The sequence below is a fragment of the Dipodomys merriami genome, unplaced genomic scaffold (assembly GCF_024711535.1).
Source record: "Dipodomys merriami isolate MVZ:Mamm:240054 unplaced genomic scaffold, mDipMer1.0.p SCAF_41, whole genome shotgun sequence".
In the NCBI taxonomy this organism is placed as follows: Eukaryota; Metazoa; Chordata; class Mammalia; order Rodentia; family Heteromyidae; genus Dipodomys; species Dipodomys merriami.
The window spans coordinates 12,076,697-12,099,282 of record NW_027205715.1 but is presented as its reverse complement, the minus strand read 5'-3'; the positions used below and the strand labels follow the sequence as shown (position 1 = coordinate 12,099,282).

At 40.2% G+C, this 22,586-nt stretch overlaps 1 protein-coding gene across 6 annotated transcripts in view; it reads right to left on the bottom strand.

Annotated features, from left to right (window-relative positions):
* LOC138807043 (transport and Golgi organization protein 6 homolog) overlaps positions 1 to 22,586 on the bottom strand; it is a 137,449-nt gene that overhangs the window by 94,391 nt on the left and 20,472 nt on the right. For all 6 annotated transcript variants that reach the window (XM_069992616.1, XM_069992619.1, XM_069992620.1 and 3 more), the window contains exons 8-11: positions 13,418 to 13,530; positions 11,626 to 11,802; positions 8,327 to 8,459; positions 5,440 to 5,631 (exon numbers count right to left, since the gene is read on the bottom strand). In XM_069992616.1, coding sequence (XP_069848717.1) covers positions 5,440 to 5,631; positions 8,327 to 8,459; positions 11,626 to 11,802; positions 13,418 to 13,530 — 615 coding nt within the window. The remainder of the gene's footprint in view (positions 1 to 5,439; positions 5,632 to 8,326; positions 8,460 to 11,625; positions 11,803 to 13,417; positions 13,531 to 22,586) is intronic.

Here is a 22,586-nt window from a genome sequence, read left to right as displayed (position 1 = left end):
TTTTGCTGTTCTCTTTTATCTACTATCCATCCACTCCTACTCTGTTAGTCTCTGTAGTTTGCTTACCCATACAAGTGTTTAATAACACATTGTCTTTAACCATAAGTCCTGACTCTTTATGTTTTGTACACTGTTATGTTTTTACAATGAACATGTATTCCTTATGTCATACACACACACGATCAACATCTTAAAAAAAAAAAAGGACCACAAAAAACTACTTCTAGTCTACTGATTACAGATTCTAGTGCTCCAATTATAGCAGGGTACACAGGGTGGCAGCTTTCTGAAAGGGTGGAAGAAAGGGGATCTTGCTTACTCCACTGTATTAACACGGGCCTCTTGGTTGATCCTGTAGCACTCTGGGTTTGCTCCCTCTCTCTGGTACACTCTTCACTAAGCATCTTCATAGCATGCTCCTTCCTTACCTTCAGGTCTTTGCTCAAAAGCCACTTCCTGTGTGTGGCTCTCCATACAAATATACACACACACCACACACACACGCACATGTGCACATGCACACACACACACACACACACACACACACACACACACACACACACACACACACACACACACACACAGAGTACTGATCCTTTTCCTTCTCTCGTTTTTCTTGCTAGAAATGATCGCCATCTGACACATTGGGTCTCTACATATGTACTGTTGCTCTCCTATGTGAATGCCACCTCCACAAGTGCAGAGATACATCTGCTTTATTCACTGCTATGTTCTTGGTACCTAAACGTGTAGGTGGCAGGCTGGGCACAGCATCCATAGCATAGAATTGGTTTAGCACATGCCTAACAGGTGTGAGGCCGTGTGTTCAAATGCTGTACCACCAAAAAGAAGGAGGAAAACAACAAGTTGGCATACAGCTGGTTCTCAATATGCAGTTGTGGAATGAAAGAACTTTGAGTTGGTGCAAGCCCCTCACAAGTGTGCAGACATTGCAAGCTTCCTTCCTTCCCGTACCTTCACACAGATGATGTGCCACCTCCAAAATATGCTATTGAATAATCCTTAATCCATAATCCTTTGATCCACAATCTTTTATCCATTATTCATTTAATCATATCCATTTTTAACAGATGGGATTTGTTTTTGATGTAACTGCCATAGCATGAGTATGCCCTATAAGATATCTTCTAATATCTTCCATAAGTGTTGCAAAAATGGCTCATTCAATTGGCTTGTTTGATTCAGGATCAAGCTCCTTTTCTATGTCATTTCTGAGCTAGTTGTGCTGCAGACTTTCTCACATTCTAGATTTAACTGATTGCTTCCAAATGGTATTATTTATTTTTGTATCCTTCACATTTCTTTCATTGGAATCAGGTTCAAGTTTATAGTTTGGAGGTAAGAATCCTTCTCAAGTGTTTCTTATTTCCCTGAAATATTTAGGGGTATACATACTCATATCTGCACTAAAATGTACAGGAAAAATAAGATGGATAGAAGATGGAAACATGGATTCATACATGATAAAGCAAATACAATAAAATATAAAACACTGCTGGGTACTAGTGGCTCCTATCTATAGTCAGCTACTCAGGAGACAGATCTGAGAATTACTGTTTAAATCTATCCTGAACAGACAAAGATAAATCCATGAGATTGTTTTCCCCAATGAACTAGCAAAAAGGTGGAACTGGAAGTATGTCTCAAGTGGAGAAAAATATGAGTGAAAAGATAAGCAAGAACATAAGGGGATGGAAAGGTGGCTCAGTGGGTTTGATTCCTAAGCAGCACCACATAAGCAGAAAAAGCCGGAAGGGTGCTGTGGCTCAAGTGGTAGAGCTGAGGGAGAGCACCCAGGCCCAGAGTTCAGGACCCATTACCAACACCAAAAAAAGAACACAAGGTCCTGAGTTCAAGCCCCAATGCTGGCACACACATAAAAAGAATAATAGAAAACAGGTTCAGGTGGAAGATAAGTACAGTAGGAGAGTAGAGGGTTAACAGAGATGAGAATGAGGATGAATATGTGAAGTAGTTTATCTGCATGTATGAAAATTGAAATATGAAATGTATAGAAAGGGGAATAGTATAAGGATGACAGAGGAGGTGAGGCTGATCAGGATCCATCATATTTATGTATGAAATTGTTACAATGAAACTCCTCTTGTAGAACTAATGTATGCTAATGAATGAATGAACAAAATTTTTCTCTTCACCTGACTATTTGATGACACTGGAATATAGGTATTAGAGGTAATACAGATAATGAGGTTTTTTTCTCATAAGACATCTTTTGTCTTTGATGTATTTTAATCCATGGCAGGCACTGTTCTTTTAAATGTTGCAATTGCCTTGTCTATTTAATTGGAGCCCTTTCAGGTTGGTTCCTAACATGACTCCATTAATCTCAGACAGCTTCCTTGCATTTGGGTGCAACAGGCTGCCATGAAGCTTATAAGGTAAGACTTCTACTCCAGACCTTGAATCATCCTTTATTTCATACATATTTGAGTTCTTTGGGAAGAAATGGAATTTAGAAACTATAACCTGGCACAAAGGACAATTACTGCTACTGAACTGTCACTGCTTCTTGACAGTGAACTGTACTAGGACATATCTGTTTTATTTATGTATTTATTTTTTAAATTCATTTATTTATTGTGCCAGTACTGGTGCTTGAATTCAGAACCCTATGCTCTTAATTGGCTTTTTCGCTACAGCCTCTACTAGTTGAGCTTCATTTCAACTTCTGGACTTTTTTTTTTTCCAGTCTTGGGGCTTGAACTTAGGACCTGGTAACTGTCTCTGTCTGAGCCTCTTTTGCTCAAGGCTAGCACTTGAGCCACAATGCCATTTCTGGCTTTTTCTACTTATATGGTATTGAAGAATTAAATCCAGGGCTTCATGCATGCTAGGCAAGTACTCTACCACTAAGTCACATACCCTGGACATGTTTATTTTATTTATTTATTTTGCTAGTCCTGGGGCTTGAACTAGGCCTGGGCACAGTCCCTGAGCTTCTTTTGTTCAAGGCTAGTGTTCTACCACTTGAGCCAGTGCTTCTTCTGGCTTTTTCTATGTATGTGGTACAGAGGAATTGAATCCAGGACTCAATGTATGCTAGGCAAGCACTCTACCACTAAGCAACATTCCCACCCTAACATGTTTATTTTTTTTTAATAATTTTTTTAAATTGGTTGTGGGGCCTGAACTCTGGGCCTAGGTGCTGTCTCTCAGCTCTTCAGCTCAAGGCTAGCGCTTTACCACTTGAGCCACAGCACCACTTCTGGCTTTTTATGCTTATGTGGTGCTGAGGAATCAAACCCTGGACCTCATGCATGCAAAGCACTCTACTACTGAGCCACCTTTCCAGCCCCTAAAAAGGAAATATTAATCACGAATCCACACTAAGATTTCCAGTTAAATCAATACTATGTGTTTTTTATTTTAGTTCTTTGATTTTATAGCTTTCAAACTAAAAATCCTAATATCAACTAAATTTCTTATAACTTACTTTTTATTTGTGTGTGTATGTGTGTGTACTATGCCAACATTATCACTAGCAGTAAGATTACTATATGTAATTTAGTATTTCCTTGTGTTTTTTTTTTTTTTTGTTCTGGTACATTCTAACCTTAGCTAAAGGACAATTTAATGGGACAAATTATTTTGGTACCAGACTAACACCATTGTTCTCTAATTAGGAATAAAGGGAGATAAGTGTAAAAGCAAGTCATATCAGTTGCTAGACCATTTCCCCTTCCAACTCGCATCCTGAGACAAAAACATGTCTGACAAAAAAAAAAAAAAGGGCTTCAGGAAAGGTCTACCAACACAGAAACCAATCACTTACTGAGCAACATGGGGTCAGTGGACAGAAGGAATAAGAAGCCACGAAAGAAATCATGAACATAATTCTCATTAACCAGGCGAGGTAAGTCAGAGCTGACAGGCAACTGCAAATTTTCTCAGCAGGAGCTATAGTGAAATGCTGCTTAGCAACACCCGAAGGCGATGACAATGACAGCCATACAAAGAGCTAGAGAATCAGATTTAAGTGTGACAACCATACTATCTTACAATGGATGAGGCACCAGCCTGGCACCAACTAATTCTGGTAAATTGGTAAAATATGGAGACTGTATTGTCCATGTTTTATAACTTTTAGTTCCTACTTAAAAAACATGGCACAAACAAAATTAAAGTATTGAATCACAAAGGACAACTATCCTGAAAGTATGTTTTTTAGAAACTTTTTTTTTTTTTGGTCAGTTGTGGGGCCTGAACTCTGGGCCTGAGCACTATCCTGGAGCTCTTCAGCTCAAAGCTAGCACTACCACTTGAGCTACAGTGCCACTTCCATCTTTTTCTGCTTATGTGTTGCTGAGGAATTAAACCCAGGGCCTCATGCATGCAAGGCAAGCACTCTACCACTGAGCCACCTTCCCAGCCCTAGAAACATTTTTTTTTTAATGTTTAACTGTTTTTTTGTTTTGTTTTGTTTTGTTATGATACTGGGATTACACCCAGGACATTGCATTTGAGAGACAAGTGTTTTGCCACTGAGCTACATCCCAATCCTAAAAAACTTAAATGTTAACAGAATACTATGGAAGAAAGCTGTAAGTTAGAGGTCCTACCAAATCCAAAAAGATCTTAGTAGAATTTTTTTTCAAATTTGAGTTTCTAGTCATTCCATGGGTTTTTGTTGTTGCTGTTGTTTGGTTCTTTTTGGGTTTTGGTGCCAATACTGGGGCTTGAATTCAGGGCCTCACACTCTCACTTGGCTTTTTCACTCAAGTCAGTTGCTCTATCACTTGATCAACACCTCTACTTTTAGCTTTTTGCTGGTTAATTAGAGATAAAAATCTCACAGACTTTTCTGCCTGGACTGACTTCAAACTGGGATCCTCAGATCTTAGTCTCCCTAGTAGCTAGAATGACGGGTATAAGCCACCAGTGCCCAGTGGATTCTATACATTTGAAATACATGGTTCACTTATTTTGGTGGCACTAGGGTTTGAACTCAGGATCCTATGTACACGTGGAACTTTAATAAAAAAAGAAAGAGAGAAAGAAACAAAGAAGGAAGGAAGGAAGGAAGGAAGGAAGGAAGGAAAGAAAAGAAAGAAAAGAAAAGAGAAGAGAAGAGAAGAAAAGAAAAGAAAGGATGCCCTGGCTTTCATGCAGATATGCCAAGTCAAAACCTCAAAAAGGTGGCTGAGTATCAATATTTAACACAAGATGTCAGGCAATCAAAGTTGAAAAGCCCTGTGACATACCATACAAATATGTAAGGCAGTTCTACCAGCTTTATGAGCCTGAGGACTAACTCAGCATCTAGAAAGGTTTCACATTTACTTGGCCACATTTATTTAATTTGCACATGTCAACCAGAAAACACTGTTGTAGGTATCATCAAGTTACCTTTGAGCAACAGTTTTGGACATTCTTTGGGAATGTCCAAACATCACTGACCTGAGTGATGTTTGTGAATATCTGCTCAGACATTCTTTCGCACAGAACAGCCAGCAACTGTAGGACCAACAGCTTCTGTTCTTGACTTTCCACAAGAAGAGTCTGCTTTTGCTCCAACTCCAAGAGGTTTATGCTGGAGAAGGGCTCAGCTTTTACCTCTGCTTCATTTTCCACAGCTAGATGAGTCAATTCCTGGAAACAGAAAGAAAGAAAAAGGTATGGAAAAGTCAGTAGAACCAAGGGCTTCAAAATCCATCCAGAAAACTCCATGTGAAAGGCATACGTGAAGAAAGAGTCTTTACTGCAACACTATTCATATTAGTCAAAAACTGGCTGCATATGGTACACACCTATAATCCCAACACTCAGGAATCTGAAGAAAGGAGGATTGTCAATTTGAGTCAGCCCAGGGTACAAAGTGAGAATTAGTCTCAAGAAGAAGAAGAAAAAAAAGCTGGGTGCCAGTGGCTCATGCCTGTAATCCTAACTACTCAGGTGGCTGAGATCTGAGGATCACGGTTCAAAGCCAGCCTAGGCAGGAAAGTCCCTGAGACTCTTATTTCCAATAAACCACCAGAAAACCATTAGTGGCTCTGTGACTCAAGTGGTAGAGCACATGCCTTAAGCTGAAGAGCTCAGGGACAACACCCAGGTCCAGAGTTTAATCCCCATGACCCACTCAAAAAAAAAGAAAGAGAGAAAGAGAGAGAGAGAGAGAGAGAAAGAGAGAGAGAAAAAAAGAAAGAAAGAAAGAAAGTAAGAAAGAAAGAAAGAAATTCAAAATCATAGGCAATCTAAGTATCCAATATTAAGAAAATTAAAAAAATAGTGCCATTATTCTATCACAGCATTTAAAATAAATGATTAAAAAATGAACTAGAGGTATTAGCATATCAACAGATCTGTGTTGACTGACTATTGAATAAAATTACTGTTACAAGAATAATATGTATATTGTGATACCATAAACTTTAAAATGTCAAAAATTTTATAAACTTTATTTATTTTTTTTTTGGGGGGGGGGTTCGGTTGTGGGGCCTGAACTCTGGGCCTGGGTGATGTCCCTCAGCTCTTCAGCTCAAGGCTAGTGCTCTACCACTTGAACCACAGCACCACTTCTGGCTTATGTGGTGCTGAGGAATCGAACCCAGGGCCTCATGCACATAAGGAAAAATACCACTGAGCCATCTTCCCAGCCCTAAACTTTATTTTTTAATTTTTATTATCTTCAAGTAATTCTACAAAGGGATTACCATTCAACATGTCAAAACTTCATCAATTTTAAAACTTGCCTAATAACTGAGCACAAAGGAAGGGATAAAATTGCTCAGAAAGAAATATACTCATTACCTGACTTATGAAATAGTATCCCCTCAGTATAATACCTTAATAACATCAATTAAAAAATGTTAACAGATATCTTACTTTATCAGTATTTTATGATCTCTATGGTTAGCCTTCCTTGAAGGAAGCCCTCAGGCCATACAACTTTCCCAAAGTCCTATAGAGATCATTCATTCATAGCCTTCCTTTAAAGATTTCCAACTAAACTTCCCCTAATGGATAATTCATTTCTACCTGCTACTTGGGAAGGGAAGCCTTAAGTTCCCTAACAATTAGTGCTTTAAGGCAGTAATTGACAGCTTAGAGCACTGGTGCTCACTGTGCTGGGTAATTTTCCTCCCCAGGGGACATTTTGCAATGTCTGCAGGACATCTTTGCTTGTCATAATTGGTGGGTAACACAGGCATTTAAGAAGCAGAGGTCAGGGATGCTGTTAAGTACCCTATAATGAACAAGACAACCCCTCACAAGAAAAAATTTATCTGGGCCAGAATGTCAATCATACCAAGGTAGTTATCTTGGTCTAGAGTAAAGCCTTTTCATATCTGTCTATCTATCCATCCATCCATCCACCTATTTTTGAGACAGGTCTTGCTGTGTAGCTTACAATGGTCTCGAACTCGTTATATAGCCCAGACTGGTTTCACACTTGAGATCCTCCTGCCTCTGCCTCTTGTGTGCTGATTATAGGTATGCACAAGTTTATATACGCAGGAATTGTAGGCATGTACAACCACACTCAGTTTATTTGTCTTAAAAAAACAACAAACAACAACAAAAAAAGTAAGTCATATAATTAAGCACACATTTTGGAACAAATGTGAGTGGCTAGTCACAGAGACAGAGGTGAGCAAAGGAGTCAGGAAAGCCTACAAAAAAAGGTGTCCCCAGAGTCAAGCACTAGAAATGTTGGCCCTAATTCCCTCCTTGCATGCTCACCTACTCACCCAACTTTGAATTCCACAGACATTCAAAAGGCTTCAGGGGGAGAGCAGAAAAGGCAGAGCTGGAGGCACCAACTGGTGATAATAGACAGTGATCATGGGAGCAAGTTACTTTGGGAGACTGGGGGACTGAGGTTAACACAACCACTGGACTAAGAAGCAAACCAGAAAGGTTTCAAGTAGCTACAGAGTGAACTGAGAAAGGAAGAACTGGTAAATCTCCCTTCCCAAATACCTGACAGAACAACAGGCAAAAAGGATAAGGGATTATCTATAGCTGAGAAACCTGCTATTAACTTCAAAAGAGTTCTTGCTGCCAGCAAAGAGCAAAGGTTAACCCTTTGTGAGATGGGTAGCTCAGCTTCCTTAACTCTAACATTTCAGTGCAGGTTACCCTGGAAAGTAGTTACATCCCATCAGTAACATTGAAGGTACATTTCTTCTTTTTGTAAAACACTACACGACCCCATGTCCTCTGCTCATTTCACTAACCTGGGACCTAGATTTTAGGACCTGAAATTTTGAATGCCTTGAAAATCCAAGGTCCTCCCAGAACTAGCCCAGAATTAAAGTTGATCAATTACTGCATGCAGTCTTACCTTCAAACAGAAGATGAAGAAGTCCCCTGCCAAACCACATTCCTGGCAATGGGACAGCAAATCCCCAAGATGCTCCACCTGGCTCTGCTCCGAAGACACCTTCTGATACAGGGCTTCATCTTCATCCTCATGACTTCAATAAAGGTTAGGATTTGTCTTAGCCACATCACCAACCTAGTTTGTTTGTTTGTTTGTTTTTTTGTCGTTGTGAGGCCTGAACTCTGGACCTAGGCGCTATCCCTCAGCTCTTCAGCTCAAGGATAGCACTTGAGCCACAGCACCACTTTCTGCTTATGTGATGTTGAGGAATCGAACCCAGGGCTTCATGCATGCAAGGCAATCACTCTACCACTGAGCTACCTTCCCAGCCCCCGTGATTTTTTTGAAATCCCATAAGGTAACCCATTACTTCAATAAAGTTAATCACTAATGAGATCGCTAAAAAAATTATTTAACTTGCTGAGCACTGATGGCTCATGCCTGTAATCTTAGCTACTGAGAAGGCTGAGATCTGAGGATGCATGGTTCAAAACCAGCCTGGGCAGGAAAGTTTGTGAGACTCTGATCACCAATTAACCACCAGAAAACTGGAAGTGGCGCTGTGGCTCAAGTGGTAGAGTGCTACTAGCCTTGAGCTCAAGAGTTCAGGGACAGCGCCCAGGCCCAGAGTTCAAGCCCCACAACTGACAAAAATAAATAAATAAAATAAAAAATAAGGATGGATGTTGAAGAATTACTATTTTCTCATAAGTTGCAAAAGCAAAGAGAAATAAAAGTTACAATCAAATATGCTGGTTCTCCAAGACAGACAGAAGAATTAAGCCTGCAAAGATCCCAGAGAGCTTTGGATATTCTTTAAAGGAATTTTTATTTTTATTTTTTTCCTGAGGAGTCACTGAAGGGAGAGTGAAAAAAGACATGACCACCATGGGAGGAGATGCAGTTAATGTCAACCCATATTAACCAATTAGCTGAGATAAAGAAATATATAACAGCCAGGTACAGTGGTTCACGTCTATAATTCTAGCACCTGGGAGGAGGCAGGGGAATCATGACTTTGAGACTAGCCTGGGCTACATTCAGAGTTTTAGGGAGATGGAGGGATGGAGGGAGAGATGGAAGGAAGGAAAGAAGGAAGGAAGGAAGGAAAGAAGGAAGGAAGAAAGGAAGAAAGGAAGAAAGGAAGGAAGGAAGGGGAAGGAAGGAACGAAGGAAAGGGAAGGAACGAAGGAAAGGGAAGGAAGGAAGGAAGGAAGAAGGAAGGAAGGAAGGAAGGAAGAAAAGGAAGGTTTCATTGTGATTGTCAATTAATAAAATTTGGCTAAGTTTCTAAAAAGAATGCTATGATTACTGTACACAATTTAAAAAACTTTTCATAAGATGCTATGGGTTTTGTTTTTAATTCATTTGATAAATGAAAAACTAAGATTCAGTATTATATCATATAAATAAATATAAAGGTAAGGAAAATTCACTGAAACAAACAAGCAGTAAAATAACAAACAGTGAATAGACTAATGATTGATTTTTGTTTTCCTCTTTCTGCATTCTTCAGACTAAATTGAGGAAAAAGATGACAGATACTGGTTTGTCTCACTGAAAGGTACAATAATTAAAGTAAATCTGGCAGACCAGCTCCTTGGTCAGGTCATCTATATCTACTAGGTCAGGTATAATATGGCCTTTGTACTCTTCCGTAGTATGAATAATCTATAGTTTATGATTATTCCACCATATTCTATTTTTGAAGAAATGTTGATATGGACAAGTGTTACTTCTAAGCTTCTATGAACCATCTTAACTGTTAAAACAAAGTACTCTATTCAAATATTAACAGAATATGACAATTATCTTTTTTTTTTTTTTTTGGTTGGTTGTGGGGCTTGAGCTCTGGGCCTGGGCGCTGTCCCTCAGCTCTTCAGTTCAAGGCTAGTACTCTACCACTTGAGCCACAGCATCACTTTCGACAATTATCTATTAAAAAAGCACTGTTTTACTCACTCTTAAATTTTAAAAGCACTAAGCAGGTGCCAGTGGCTCATGCCTGTAATCCTAGCTACTCAGAAAGCTAAGATTTGAGGATTATGGCTTGAAGTCAGCCCAGGAAGGAAAGTCCATGAGATTTTTTTTTTTTTTTGCCAGCCCTCAGGCTTGAACTCAGAACCTGGGCACTGCCCCTGAGCTTCTTTTGCTCAAGGCTCAACCACTTGAGCCACAGCATCACTTCCAGCTTTTTCTGTTTATGTGGTACTAAGGAATCAAGCCAAAGGCTTCATGCATGCTAGGCAAACACTCTGCTACTAAGCCATATTCCCAGCCCCCTCCATGAGACTCTTATCTCCAATTAACTACCAAAAAGCTGGAAATGGAACTGTGGCTCAGATAGAGTACTAGCCTTGAGTAGAAAAAGCTCAAAGACAGCACCCAGGCCCTACGTTCAAGAGCCAGAACCAGCACCTAATTTTTTTCCCCCAAAAACAAAATTTAGTTCCAGAAAAGTTAATATTCAGTAGGACTTTGAATGTAACATGGAATCCAGTCAGGTAACTGGATCAGTGAAAAACTACATTCAGACATTACCAACAGGAACTTGGGTCTGAAGTAACATCTTCCCAGAATGTTTCCATTTTCTATTCTCCCAGAAAATTCACCATATACTTGTGTTATATAGAACATATGAAGATATATTTTTTGGAGGCTATTCAAAGGAGTTTTGAAACTGAAAATATTTGTGGGGCAGGGACACTGTTTAGAGAAAAAGCACATGCCTAGCATACATGAGACCCTGGGTTCAGTTCCTGGTACCAGAAAAAAAGAAAAAAAAAAGAAACACTTGTAAGATACTAGAGATTTAAATTATCCATTCCACTAATACTTATTATTTTTTTCAAAACAAGGCCTATCATAAAGCTGCACCAAAATAGTTGTCAGACATTTCCCCTGGGAATAAGCCTATGAACATACTCCACCCCTTCATGAGTCAGAAATAGAATTGGGTTATTCTGTGTTGAGGTGAACATGTGCTGCCCTTTACTTTGACTCCCTGGCAAAGGCTGTGAGAATTAAGTGGGCCTGTGAGGCAGAGGCAGAGCTGCCAGGCTTCAGTCACTGTGCCTACTATTAGCTGGCATCTAGGAGAAAACCTGGAGTGCTGGTTGAAGGCTCTCATTGGGTTCAAAGAATATAAATAGCAATCGCCTCAGCTGCTGGAGTTTCTGGTTTCTTCTCTTTCGGCGCCCCTTAGTGGCTGAGCCAAAGAGTGGCCTATTGAGTAAAATTAAATTGTGGGGTGAACTTACTTGGTGGCTTCTTTGATGGTAATCATAATGCCACCTCGGGTGGCGGCTCTAAACTGGCACTGAGGATGGAGAGAGGGCACAGTTTTGTCCAATCCTGCAAATCCTTTCAGGCTAGTGATTGCCTTCATCCTTTCCAACTTCCCCAGGATCCATAATAAGATGTCTTGGCACAGTGACCTGGCAGGAAAGGCAGTTATGAAAGAGCTTGTCATCTTACTCTCTGCATCTAACAAGCTAACATAAAAAAAGAAAGACTGTCAGCTTCCACTGCATTTGAAATCCTGGCACAATTACCTAGTACTACTGAACTAGGACTACTTAAACTCGGGAGTGGAAAGTACACATCTTGTAAATTTCACAATGCAAATATCCTGAAATTCAATGAGTGACTGACTAATCCTTGGCTCTAGAAGCAGCCCTGCTATATACCACATAAGTCCCATGTGATATTTCTCTCTTTTTCTTAATTACAAGCATACTATACTGCCTGTGGATCAGACAGTGTGAATGAAAGCACATACTGATAAAAACCATTCACTCTCAGTGGGACCAAGAAGCCACATACTAACAAAATATTGCAGATTCCTCATCTCCTTGTATCTGTGTCAATCAGCCAAGAGAGGAATGGAATAAATGCTTTAATTGTCATTATTAATCTTCTATGAGAACATAACCACACTAAGAGGTATTGGTTTTTTTAAACCAAAATAATGATGACATGGACACAAATGCACATCATCCACTGCATTCCTTCTTGTCCCTATGGCTATGGACATTGCCACGTGCAAACTGGAAGCCAGAGAGCCAAAGGCAGGGTGTAAGTTTAGAATAGTATGCAGGACTGAGCATCCTCCTCCACTGCTTAGCAACCATGACCACTTATTACTAGGAACTAAATATTCTAACACATATTTAGCAATATCCCAATGAAAAAGTGCTGTTATTGTCTATGACAAAAATTATATCCTGTGACTTTAGAAAAGATATTAACATTACCACGAGAGAGAGACAACATAAATACTGAAAATATAACCCAGTACAAATTGAGTTCTACTTAAACTCTAACACACACACACACACACACACACACACACACACACACATACACACAGAGAGAATATTTATTTTCTGGATAACTGAGAAATCCTTTCTTTCTAAACACTGAATCAGTAACAACAAATCCTAGGTTAGTTCATAATTCACAAACAGACTCCTAAAATATCATTATGACCAATCTCTGTTTCCTCCTTCCTAGTCACGTAATGGCTGGATTTCTCACTGATCGAACACTGAGTATTTATATACAGACACAAATTTCCTGAGTGATGTATACAATGAAGGCTAAGGAAAGTCAGTCAGTCTAAAAATTATATCCATTCCCCTTTGATCTGCAAAATTCTTTTGTTGTTGTTGTTGTGGGGCTTAAACTTGGGGCCTGGGCTGCTGTTCCTGAGGTCTTTTGCTCAAGGCTAGTGCTCTACCACTGAGCCACAGCATCACTTCCAGTTTTTTCTAAGTAGTTAATTGGAGATAAAAGTCTCGAAAGCTTTCCTGCCCCAGATGTCACTGAACTTCGATCCTCAGATCTCAGCCTCCTGAGTAGCTAGGATTATAAGCATGAGCCACCAGAGCATGGCTCTCTCTTACTCTATATCAGCAGAATAAGAGAGAGGATTCTCAAATGTTTTCTTGATGCTGAAAGGAAATAAAAAGTAGCCTAAGTCAAGACTTCATTATTTATAAACAAGTTAGATTCTATTTAGAAGCAAATGAGGTTCTGTTGATTGTTTACCTTAAGTGAGAAACACTCTGCCTGGTGAAACAGAAGAGTGAAAAGAGCACCCTCAGCACGGGCAGCAGGGAATCCAGCAACACAGGGAGAGGCTCATTCCCCACCACACACACCTAGGGAAAAGGACACAGTGAGAACTACCCAAGTGCAAAGCCAGAGCCATGGGAATCCAAAAGCAGACATACAGCAGGGCCTGAAGTCTGATTTTAACAAAACTCTCTTTTTAAGGCACACCCTAAGGGTGCCCAACATGGTGATGAAACCAGCACTCAGCTGACACAGCACTCAGCCAATACATGCACAAACAAAAGAGCTGTTCAACAAAAAGGGCACATTAGCCTGTCTTTTGACCTCTTCCTTCCTAACTCTGGCTACCTCTGAGTCTCCTAATCTGCCTATTATTCATCTACACAATAGCAGTACTACTTCTAAAGGTCTGCTATGAGAAACTAACAATTTATTACCAAATAGAAAATTTTAAGGGCTGGGAAGGTGGCTCAGTGGTAGAGTGTTTGCCTTGCACACATAGGCCCTGGGTTCAATTCCTCAGCACCACATACACAGAAAAAGCCAGAAGTGGACACTGTGGCTCAAGTGATAAAGTGCTAGCCTTGAGCTAACGAGCTCAGGGACAGTGCCCAGGCCCAGAGTTCAAGCTCCACAACTGACCAAAGGAAAAAAAAAATTAAATTTGTCTCAAGGGGGCTAGGTATTGAACCTCAGTGGTAAAGCCTGTGCTTAGCTGGGTTTGATCCCTAGTACTAATAACAAAACATATCTAGATTTCACAGAACTCAAGGGAAAAAGGGTGAAAAAGTACAGCAGTGGAGTTTACTGGACACTAATGAAAATGAACTATAATTTAGCTCACAGGGGGAGATGGGAGAGAGGGACTGGGAAAGAGTGAGGGAAGGGAAGACACATATGAAAGGAAATGTACTCATTACCTGACTGATGTAATTGTAATCCCTCTGTACATCACCTTTATAATAACAATAAAGTAAATAAAAATTTTTAAAAAGGGAGGAAATACCTACATTTGAAACAAAGCATAGCTCATTCTACATTTATCACTCTCAAAATGTGATTGCCCCATAAACAGATCCTGTTCTTTCCAGTTCAGAAAAGACATACTGTATACCTAGATCTGCTCTGGCTTTCCATGGGTGAGTGTGTGAGATGCTGAATTTTATTAGCAATGATTAGCTTATATATCTTCACTGCATCTTTCAATGTCTAGCATAAATGCATTCACTGCAGCAAATTTTGTATTGAACATTGTTTGGTTCAAAGCACTGTCTCAGGCACTCTGCAAATGTCAAAGTGAGTTAGTACCATTGGCCCTCAGATTGTTGTAATAGAACAGGAAGACCCAAACAAGCCAATTATAGTAATTCCAGGCAGATAATTCAGAGTGTCTAGAATGTTATTCAAACCTCCAACCAAACACAAAAGGATCTGAAAATGTAACTTTACAATAAATGAATTCAGATCTGCTAACATGGTTGATGATAATGAAAAAGGAGAAAGAGGAGGAGCTGACAAGATTATATTCTTAATATAGGTTCAAGAAACTAGAAGAGGTTTGTTACCTTCCAGGTATTACAGGAGATTCTTTAGGGAGTTAGTTCAGTGATATTGCAACAATCTCCCAAAGTCAATTTTAGCAAACCTATTTAAAGATATATAGGAAAGGGAAGCTTAAAGATATCTTTCTTGATAGATCACTAAAGTCAGAGGCAGTGCTGTTTATATGAAAGGAAAGGCCATGGTACTACATGCACAGGCTGGGAAAATCTGTGCTTTTCCAACAAACCCTGCCTCATTAAACCTACCCAAATTTTTCAAACTTCTTAATCCTTCTGACTCCTCGGTGGAGCCCGATAACCAAAGAGCCAGCTTCCTGTGCATGATCTAATCTCCATAAACCCAGCTAAATGCAGTGCCTTGTAAGGCCGTGTTCAGAAGAAAATATGCAGGCCTAATTATGGTATCAGCAATTACAGGAGGTAAAAGAAGACATTCCCCAGATAACGTAAGGGCCTATTGTTTGGCTCTGGACCCTGTGTTCTCAGAGGTAATCCCAGTGGAGCCATCCTTCCTTCCCAGCATCTTTTAACCACCATCCCCTATCCCCACCCCATCCCCCAAAATAACACAGATGGAATGAATCTCCATTATTTATTGGCTTGACAGGTCCAAAACATCTTCAAGTTTAACATAAACTCAATCAAGCCCATTTCTTGTAGGCTTGAGTGTGTATTGTTCATAAGTTCCTCCTATTTTTTTACTTTTCTCTTTCACGCTTTCTAGCAAGAAACAGGCCTTACTTTTACATTTAGAAAAAAACAACACAGCTATTTATATGTAACAAAGTATTTGTTTTTATATAAAGGTTCAGTACGCTAGGCACACATGGAGTATGGTGAGCCAAGTCTATTTCAAAGAATTTGTCTCCCTCCAGTTAGATCTGGTGAGACCCAGTGGCTCATGTCTATAATCCTAACTGCTGGGGAGGTTGAGAGCAGAAAGATCACAGTTCAAGGCCAGCCAAGGCAGAAGAGTTCGCTAGACCCTATTTAAAAAATAACTAGCAAAAAAAACAGGACTGGAGACATGGCTCAGTTGGTAGAACACCAGCCAAGTAAGCAAGACAAGCAAACACAAAATCCTGAGTTCAAACCTTATACTGTATTAAAAAAAAAAAAAAAATTGGCCTGTACCTGACATCTGGCATTGCCTTCTATGTCCACTAGTGGAATCCAGTCACTTAACATGGATTCCCAGATCACTACCTTCTATCCAGTGACTGTTCAGTCAAAGCTGTGCCCAAAATCTCTTGGGCCCAGCATGGACAAAGACAAGCTACACCTGAGGGAAAACACTGAAGCTAGCTCCTTCAATCTCCTCACATGAGGCTGGTGATAATGTTCCTGTCCCACTTGTGTGGGAGGCCTTGCTGCCCCATCCCCTAATATGTGGGCCCTGTGACATCTCCCTGGACAGTGTTATGAGCAATCTCTTTCTGTGTGTATGGGGTCTTCCTTACTCATCAGGAGGCAAACAGGGATACAAACACAGTTCAATACTTCAAGTAGTATTCTACCTGGTCCTAAGAGGCATTTTACTGAAAGTTTCCTTTTTTAGTGCTAAAATTTGAGCATGGCACACATGGAGTTAAATGTGAATCTTCCACTGATGAGTTGTATAATTTAAATCAACTGCCTTCTCTGAGTCTATTTCCTTATCTGTGAAACAGGGGGATTGGAACAATCAAGCTTTAATGCCTCTTCTGTGTCTAATCATTCTGATTCAATTGCAAATTTGCTCATAATCTTTATACTCTTACTCTTTTAATACTTCAGTATGAAGAGGTAAGACTAGTTGGGGGAAAAAATGGACCATTCCTCCTGAGTAGCTAGAACTAAAGTTGCAAATCACTGGCTTTGAAATTAGTACTTTAAAGATGCAATTAGTTTAGTTGAAAGTTTTCTGGATACTCAAGGCAGTTATACAAGGTATTGTTCAAGCTAGGGATCACCACATACAATATTAAGAAAAGGGAAGGCTGAAGCCAGGAAGGGAGAGACAGACTCTGAAGGTAGCTTTTCACTTGTTCAGTTCAAAAAAGCATTGCAGAGAGCTAGTAGAAGGTGCTTTAAAGGAAGGTTGAACTTCTCTATCAGCCTGTGCCTTTTCTAGAAGAAAAAAAAAAAAAACATGTAGGAAGGGCTTAGGGTCAAAACAAAAGACCAAGGCTGGGAAGGTGGCTCACTGGTAGAGTGCTTGCCTCCCATGGGCCCTGGGTTTAATTCCTCAGCACCACATAAACATAAGAAGCTTGAAGTGGAAAAAAAAAAAAAAAAAAGAAGCTTGAAGTGGCACTGTGGCTCAAGTGGTAGAGAGCTAGCTTTGAGCTGAAGAGCTGAGGGACAGCGCCCAGCCCCAGAGTTTAAGCCCCACGACCAACAAAAAAAACAACAACCAGGGCTAGGAATGTGGCTCAGTGGTAGAGTGCTTACTTTGTATGCATGAGGCCTTGGGTTGGATTCCTCAGTACCACATAAGCAGAAAAAGCCAGAAATGGTACTGTGGCTCAAGTAGTAGAGTACTAGCCTTGAGCTGAAATGCTGAGGAACAGCGCCCAGGCCCAGATGTCAGGACCCACAGCCGCCAAAAAGAAAACAAGAAACAAAAAACACAAAAAAAACAAACAAAAAACAAACAAACAAAAAACCCAAGAGGACAGTATGGATATCTGAAAGCCATAATAGATTCAGAGCACATCAGAAATGGAAGCAGGATTAGTACTAACCACCCTATTGGCAATGCAGGATTTCTTTCTTCTTTTGATGGATTTCTACATTCCTTTTTTTTTTTTTTTTTTGTCAGTCATGGGGCTTGAACTCTGGGCTTGGGCTCTGTCCCTCAGCTCTCAAGGCAAGTGCTCTACCAATTGAGCCACAGCGCCACTTCCAGTTTTCTGGTGGTTTATTGGAGATAAGAGTCTAACAGACTTTCCTGCCCAGGCTGGCTCTGAACCTTGGATCCTCAGATCTCAGCCTCCTGAGTAGCTAGGATTATAGGCGTGAGCCATGGCGCCCAGCTCCACATTTCTTTTTGACTGCACAGATCTGCCATAAGATGCAGTTCCTGTGGAAAAGTCTTCAACTAAGCTCAGGGGACAGCTATACCTTGAGTGCTACAGTCTGGATATTCTTGACTGTGGACCAGCCGTTCTTGGTACCCTTTGTCTGTATTGTTGGGACTTCCTGGAAGGCAGTGGCTGACTCTAAACTGTTCCCATACTGGGAAACCTAGCACAGTATCTGGCTCTCAGGAGGTCTGAGATGGACTGAATAAAAGAATGAAAGAACAAAATAAATTGTCAAGGATTTTCTCCAAAGCTCTATCATTGTGGGGAAGTTAAAATGCCTTCTGGTTTTTTTTGTTTTTTGCCAGTCATAGGACCTGAACTCTGGGCCTGGGCACTGTCCCTCAGCTCTTCAACTCAAGGCTAGTGCTCTACCACTTGAGCCACAGAGCCACTTCTGGCTTTTTCTGCTTATGTGGTGCTGAGGAATCAAACCCAGAGCCTCATGCATGCAAGGCAAGCACTCTACCACTGAGCCACCTTCCTAGCCCCCGCCCTCTGTATTTTTAAATTTTTTTTTCAAAGCTGTTGCTAACTCACTGAACATAGATTCACAAAAGTTCAGCCACAGAGGGAGAGAAGAACTAACAAAAGGAAGCTGGCTTTTATACTGGCTGCTTTACCTATACTGAGAATCTGGAATACTTTGGAAGGATTTATAAGAAAGCTATTTATGGAAAGAAATTGGTCAAAATACTCTAATTATCATTTTATTATTATTATCATTTTTTGTGTCAGTCTGTAGCTTGAACTCTGGGCCTGGGCACTGTCCCTGAGCTCTTCAGGTCAAGGCAAGCACTTTACCACTTGAGCAACAGCGTCACTTCCAGTTTTCTGGTAGATAATTGGAGATAAGAGTCTGACATACTTTCCTGCCAGGGCTGGCTCTGAACCACGATCCTCAGATCTCAGCCTCCTAAGTGAGCCACCAATGCCCTGCTAAAATACTCTAATTATTTAAAAAAATGTGTTTACATTTCAGAGCAAACAAAATCAAACAAAATAGATAGGCATTCTCACATATACTTCTCACACTTAGGGATTTTTTTTTAAAAATGCTGGTCCTAGGACTTGAATGCAGTGCCTAGGTGCTGTTCCTGAGCTTTTTTGTTCAAGGATAACACTCTGCCACTTAAACCACAGCTCCATTTCTAGCTTTTTGGCAGTCAACTGGAGATGAGAGTCTCACAGACTTTCCTGAAGGCTGGCTTGAAACCTCGATCCTCAGATCTCAGCCTCCTAAGTAGCTAGGATTACATGCATGAGCCACTGGCACCCAGCACATTCATTCTTTATTAATGTTTTTCATCTTAAAGTAAGTGAAACTATTTTCCTAATGTATGGCTTCTTCTTAATATAAACACCACCGGCCTATCCAGAATCAAGCAGAAATAAGCTGGCTGAATACAAAATTCAGTACAGGCTGGCACTTGATTACACCTATATTAAAGATTAAACTAGTCAAACACTGCCTTCTACCCCATTACAGTGATCCTCTTGATAGTAGTGTTGCAGAACTTCTAATGCACTTGCTGAGTTTAATTAAGACACATGAGAAGAAAAAGACAGGCAGGTTACCTAATATAGTAAGTGCTTTCCTCTGTGCATGCCTTCAGAACATAATGCATAAAGCAGTCTTTTTAAAGAGTTGCTCTGAGCCAAAAAGGAACTGACAGCACTTATGTGCTACAATATGCTATGAACCTACAAAAGTAACCTTATTTCATCCCTGCAACTCAGCATTAAAAGTCTCCTTAAATCATAAGGGTTGTCAGCGTTGGTATTGGACTTGAACCTATGTCTATCTGGTTCAAAGGTTCTGATGCTTCTTACTGAATTGTACCACAGGATCTGAGCTGCAGCATTAGAAAACCTAACCTTGTATCTTTGTAGGACATTTCTTTTGGGGCTTCTATTTGAAATTCAAGGTCACAGTTCAATTACAGGTAGAAATTTCCAGAAAGAACTGCCTTTATGGAAAGAGACCAGGGAGAGAAAAAGACACGTGTGTGTGTGTGTGTGTGTGTGTGTGTGTGTGTGTGTGTGATTTTTTTTCAACAAAGCCATTTGAATTTCTTAAATAAGACAGCAAGAGGGAGAGATGGAGAAAAGATTGATTTGTAAAATAGTTCTTCCATTTACCAGTTGGAAAATTTGGACCAAGTTACTTCAAATAATCTTTTGGACTTGGTTTATTATAAAATGAAGGACTAATTTATCAAAACTCACAAAATACACGATACCAAAAGTGCATATTGTTCAGTAATGACTGGATATATCAATGTAGGTTCATCAATAGTAACAAATGTACTTCTCTGGTCGGGGAGATTGCTACTGGGGAACTGTCTGCAAACAAGAGGTACATGGGAATTCTACACACTTTCTGCTTACTTGGCTATGAATTTAAAACTACGTTTTTTTTGTCAGTTGTGGAGCCTGAACTCTGGCCTGGGGCACTGTCCCTCAGCTCTTCAGCTCAAGGTTAGCATTCTACCACTTGAGCCACAGTGCCACTTCCGGCTTTTTCTGCTAGTGTGGTGCTGAGGAATCGAACCCCAGGGCCTCATGCATGCAAGGCAAGCACTCTACCACTGAGCCACTTTCCCGACCCCTTGAAACTACTTTTGAAAATACAATTAGCGCCCCTCCCCCCCATATCCATGGGCTCCTCATCTGTACTTTCACCCAGCCATGATTAGAAAATGTTTGAGCAAAGAATTACAGCTGGGTATGGTAGCTCACACATATAATCCTAGCTACTCAGAGGCAGAGATTGGCAAGGTCACAGTCTGAGGCCAACCCTGGCAAATAATTAGCAAAGCCCAAACTTTTAAACAATAGCTGGACATGGTGCTGCACATTTGTCATCCTAGCTATGCAGGAAATTTATATGGGGGATCCCCCCCATCAAGCCTAGGCATAAACACGAGACACTATATGAGAAATAACTAAAGCAAAAGGGTCTGAGGGCATGGCTCAAGTGGTAGAGTATCTGCCTAGCAAATACAAGGCTGAGTTCAAAAACCCCAGTAAAAAAAAAAAAAAAAAAAAAAAAGCATCTGGCAAATTTTTCCTTGCCACTAAACAATACAGTAGAACCACTAGGTAGCATTTACACTCTAAGTAATCTAGGATAATTTATAATACACAAAAAGTAAGTGTAGGTTATATGAAAAGATACACCATTTTGCATGAAGGACTTGAACATTCTAGGATTTTAGTGTCTTCAGGGATCCTGGAACCAATCCTCAAGGACAGTAAGGGACAACTAGTAAGGGTGTATGTGTGTGTGTAATTTAAAAAAAAAAAAAAAGTTATACTAAATTACTTCTAAAATTCCTTTCAGTTCTAAGATTCTATTATTCTAACTTAATTAAAAGCTCAGAAAATGTAGTCAAATAATCAATCTGACAAGGTAACTATAATTAGAAATTTGCTAGATCAGATGAAGGAAAAAACTTGGATAATTAAAGTCAAAGTCCTTGAATCTGGAAAGGGAGAGATAAAATGGAAACATGAGGAAGAACATGTAAAATAAACTAATTACTTTCTAGTCTTCTCTAACATTCCTCTGCTCTTAGAAAGCCTCAGGCAGTTACTATGAAAAGTATTGAAAGGAAACCAATTTCACCCTATGCGAATGTGGCCAGTCCTCTTTACAGCAAGAGGCACGGGTGGCTTAAGCCTGTAATCCTAGCTACTCAGGAGGCTGAGTGAGATCTGAGAATCATGGTTCAAAATGCTGGAAGTGGATCTGTGGTTTATGTGGTAGAGTGCTAGCCTTGAGAAAAAAAGTTCAGAGTCAGTGCCCAAGCCCTGAGTTCAAGCCCTAGGATAGGGAGAGAGGGCAGGTGAGAGAGAGAGGGAGAGAGTGGGGAGGAGGAGGGAGAGAGAGAGATGGGGGGGAGGAAGAAAGAGAAACAGGGAGAGAGGGACCGGGGAGAGGGGGAGGAGGGAAGAGAGGAGAAAGAAATTGTCCAAATTTTAAAAAGTACAATTTTCTTACCTCGTCCTACTGAGAACAGATCTGTGTAATCTAGGCCTCTCTTCATATCGGAGGTAAAGACATACTCTATTACTCCTTTTCACTCCCTCAAGTCCCAGAGAGAGAACTGGGAGCCACTGAACTAAGTTATCTGTAATACAGAGCCCATTTATACTTACATAGTTATACCAGATGTAAAGCACAGACTACAAAGATATGAGAAGTGTTCATGCAGATAAAATAGAAGTGGGTATGCCAAATTTTCAGTTCAATTTAACTAGTGCCATACATACACACACATACACTTATATACAGATATTATTTTCCTGGCCTTCTATGTGAAAGATGTGAGTGTTAAACTTCCTGCGGGATGGTTCCCACATCAAAATTCTCATTCAAAGAATTGGGGACATAGTTCAGAGGAAGAGCATTTGCCTAGCATATGAGGCCTTGGGTTTGATCTCCAGCACTTACAAGAGGAAAAAAGTTTCATTCAAGAGAGTAGAGGTTCTAATTCTTTAAATACCAAA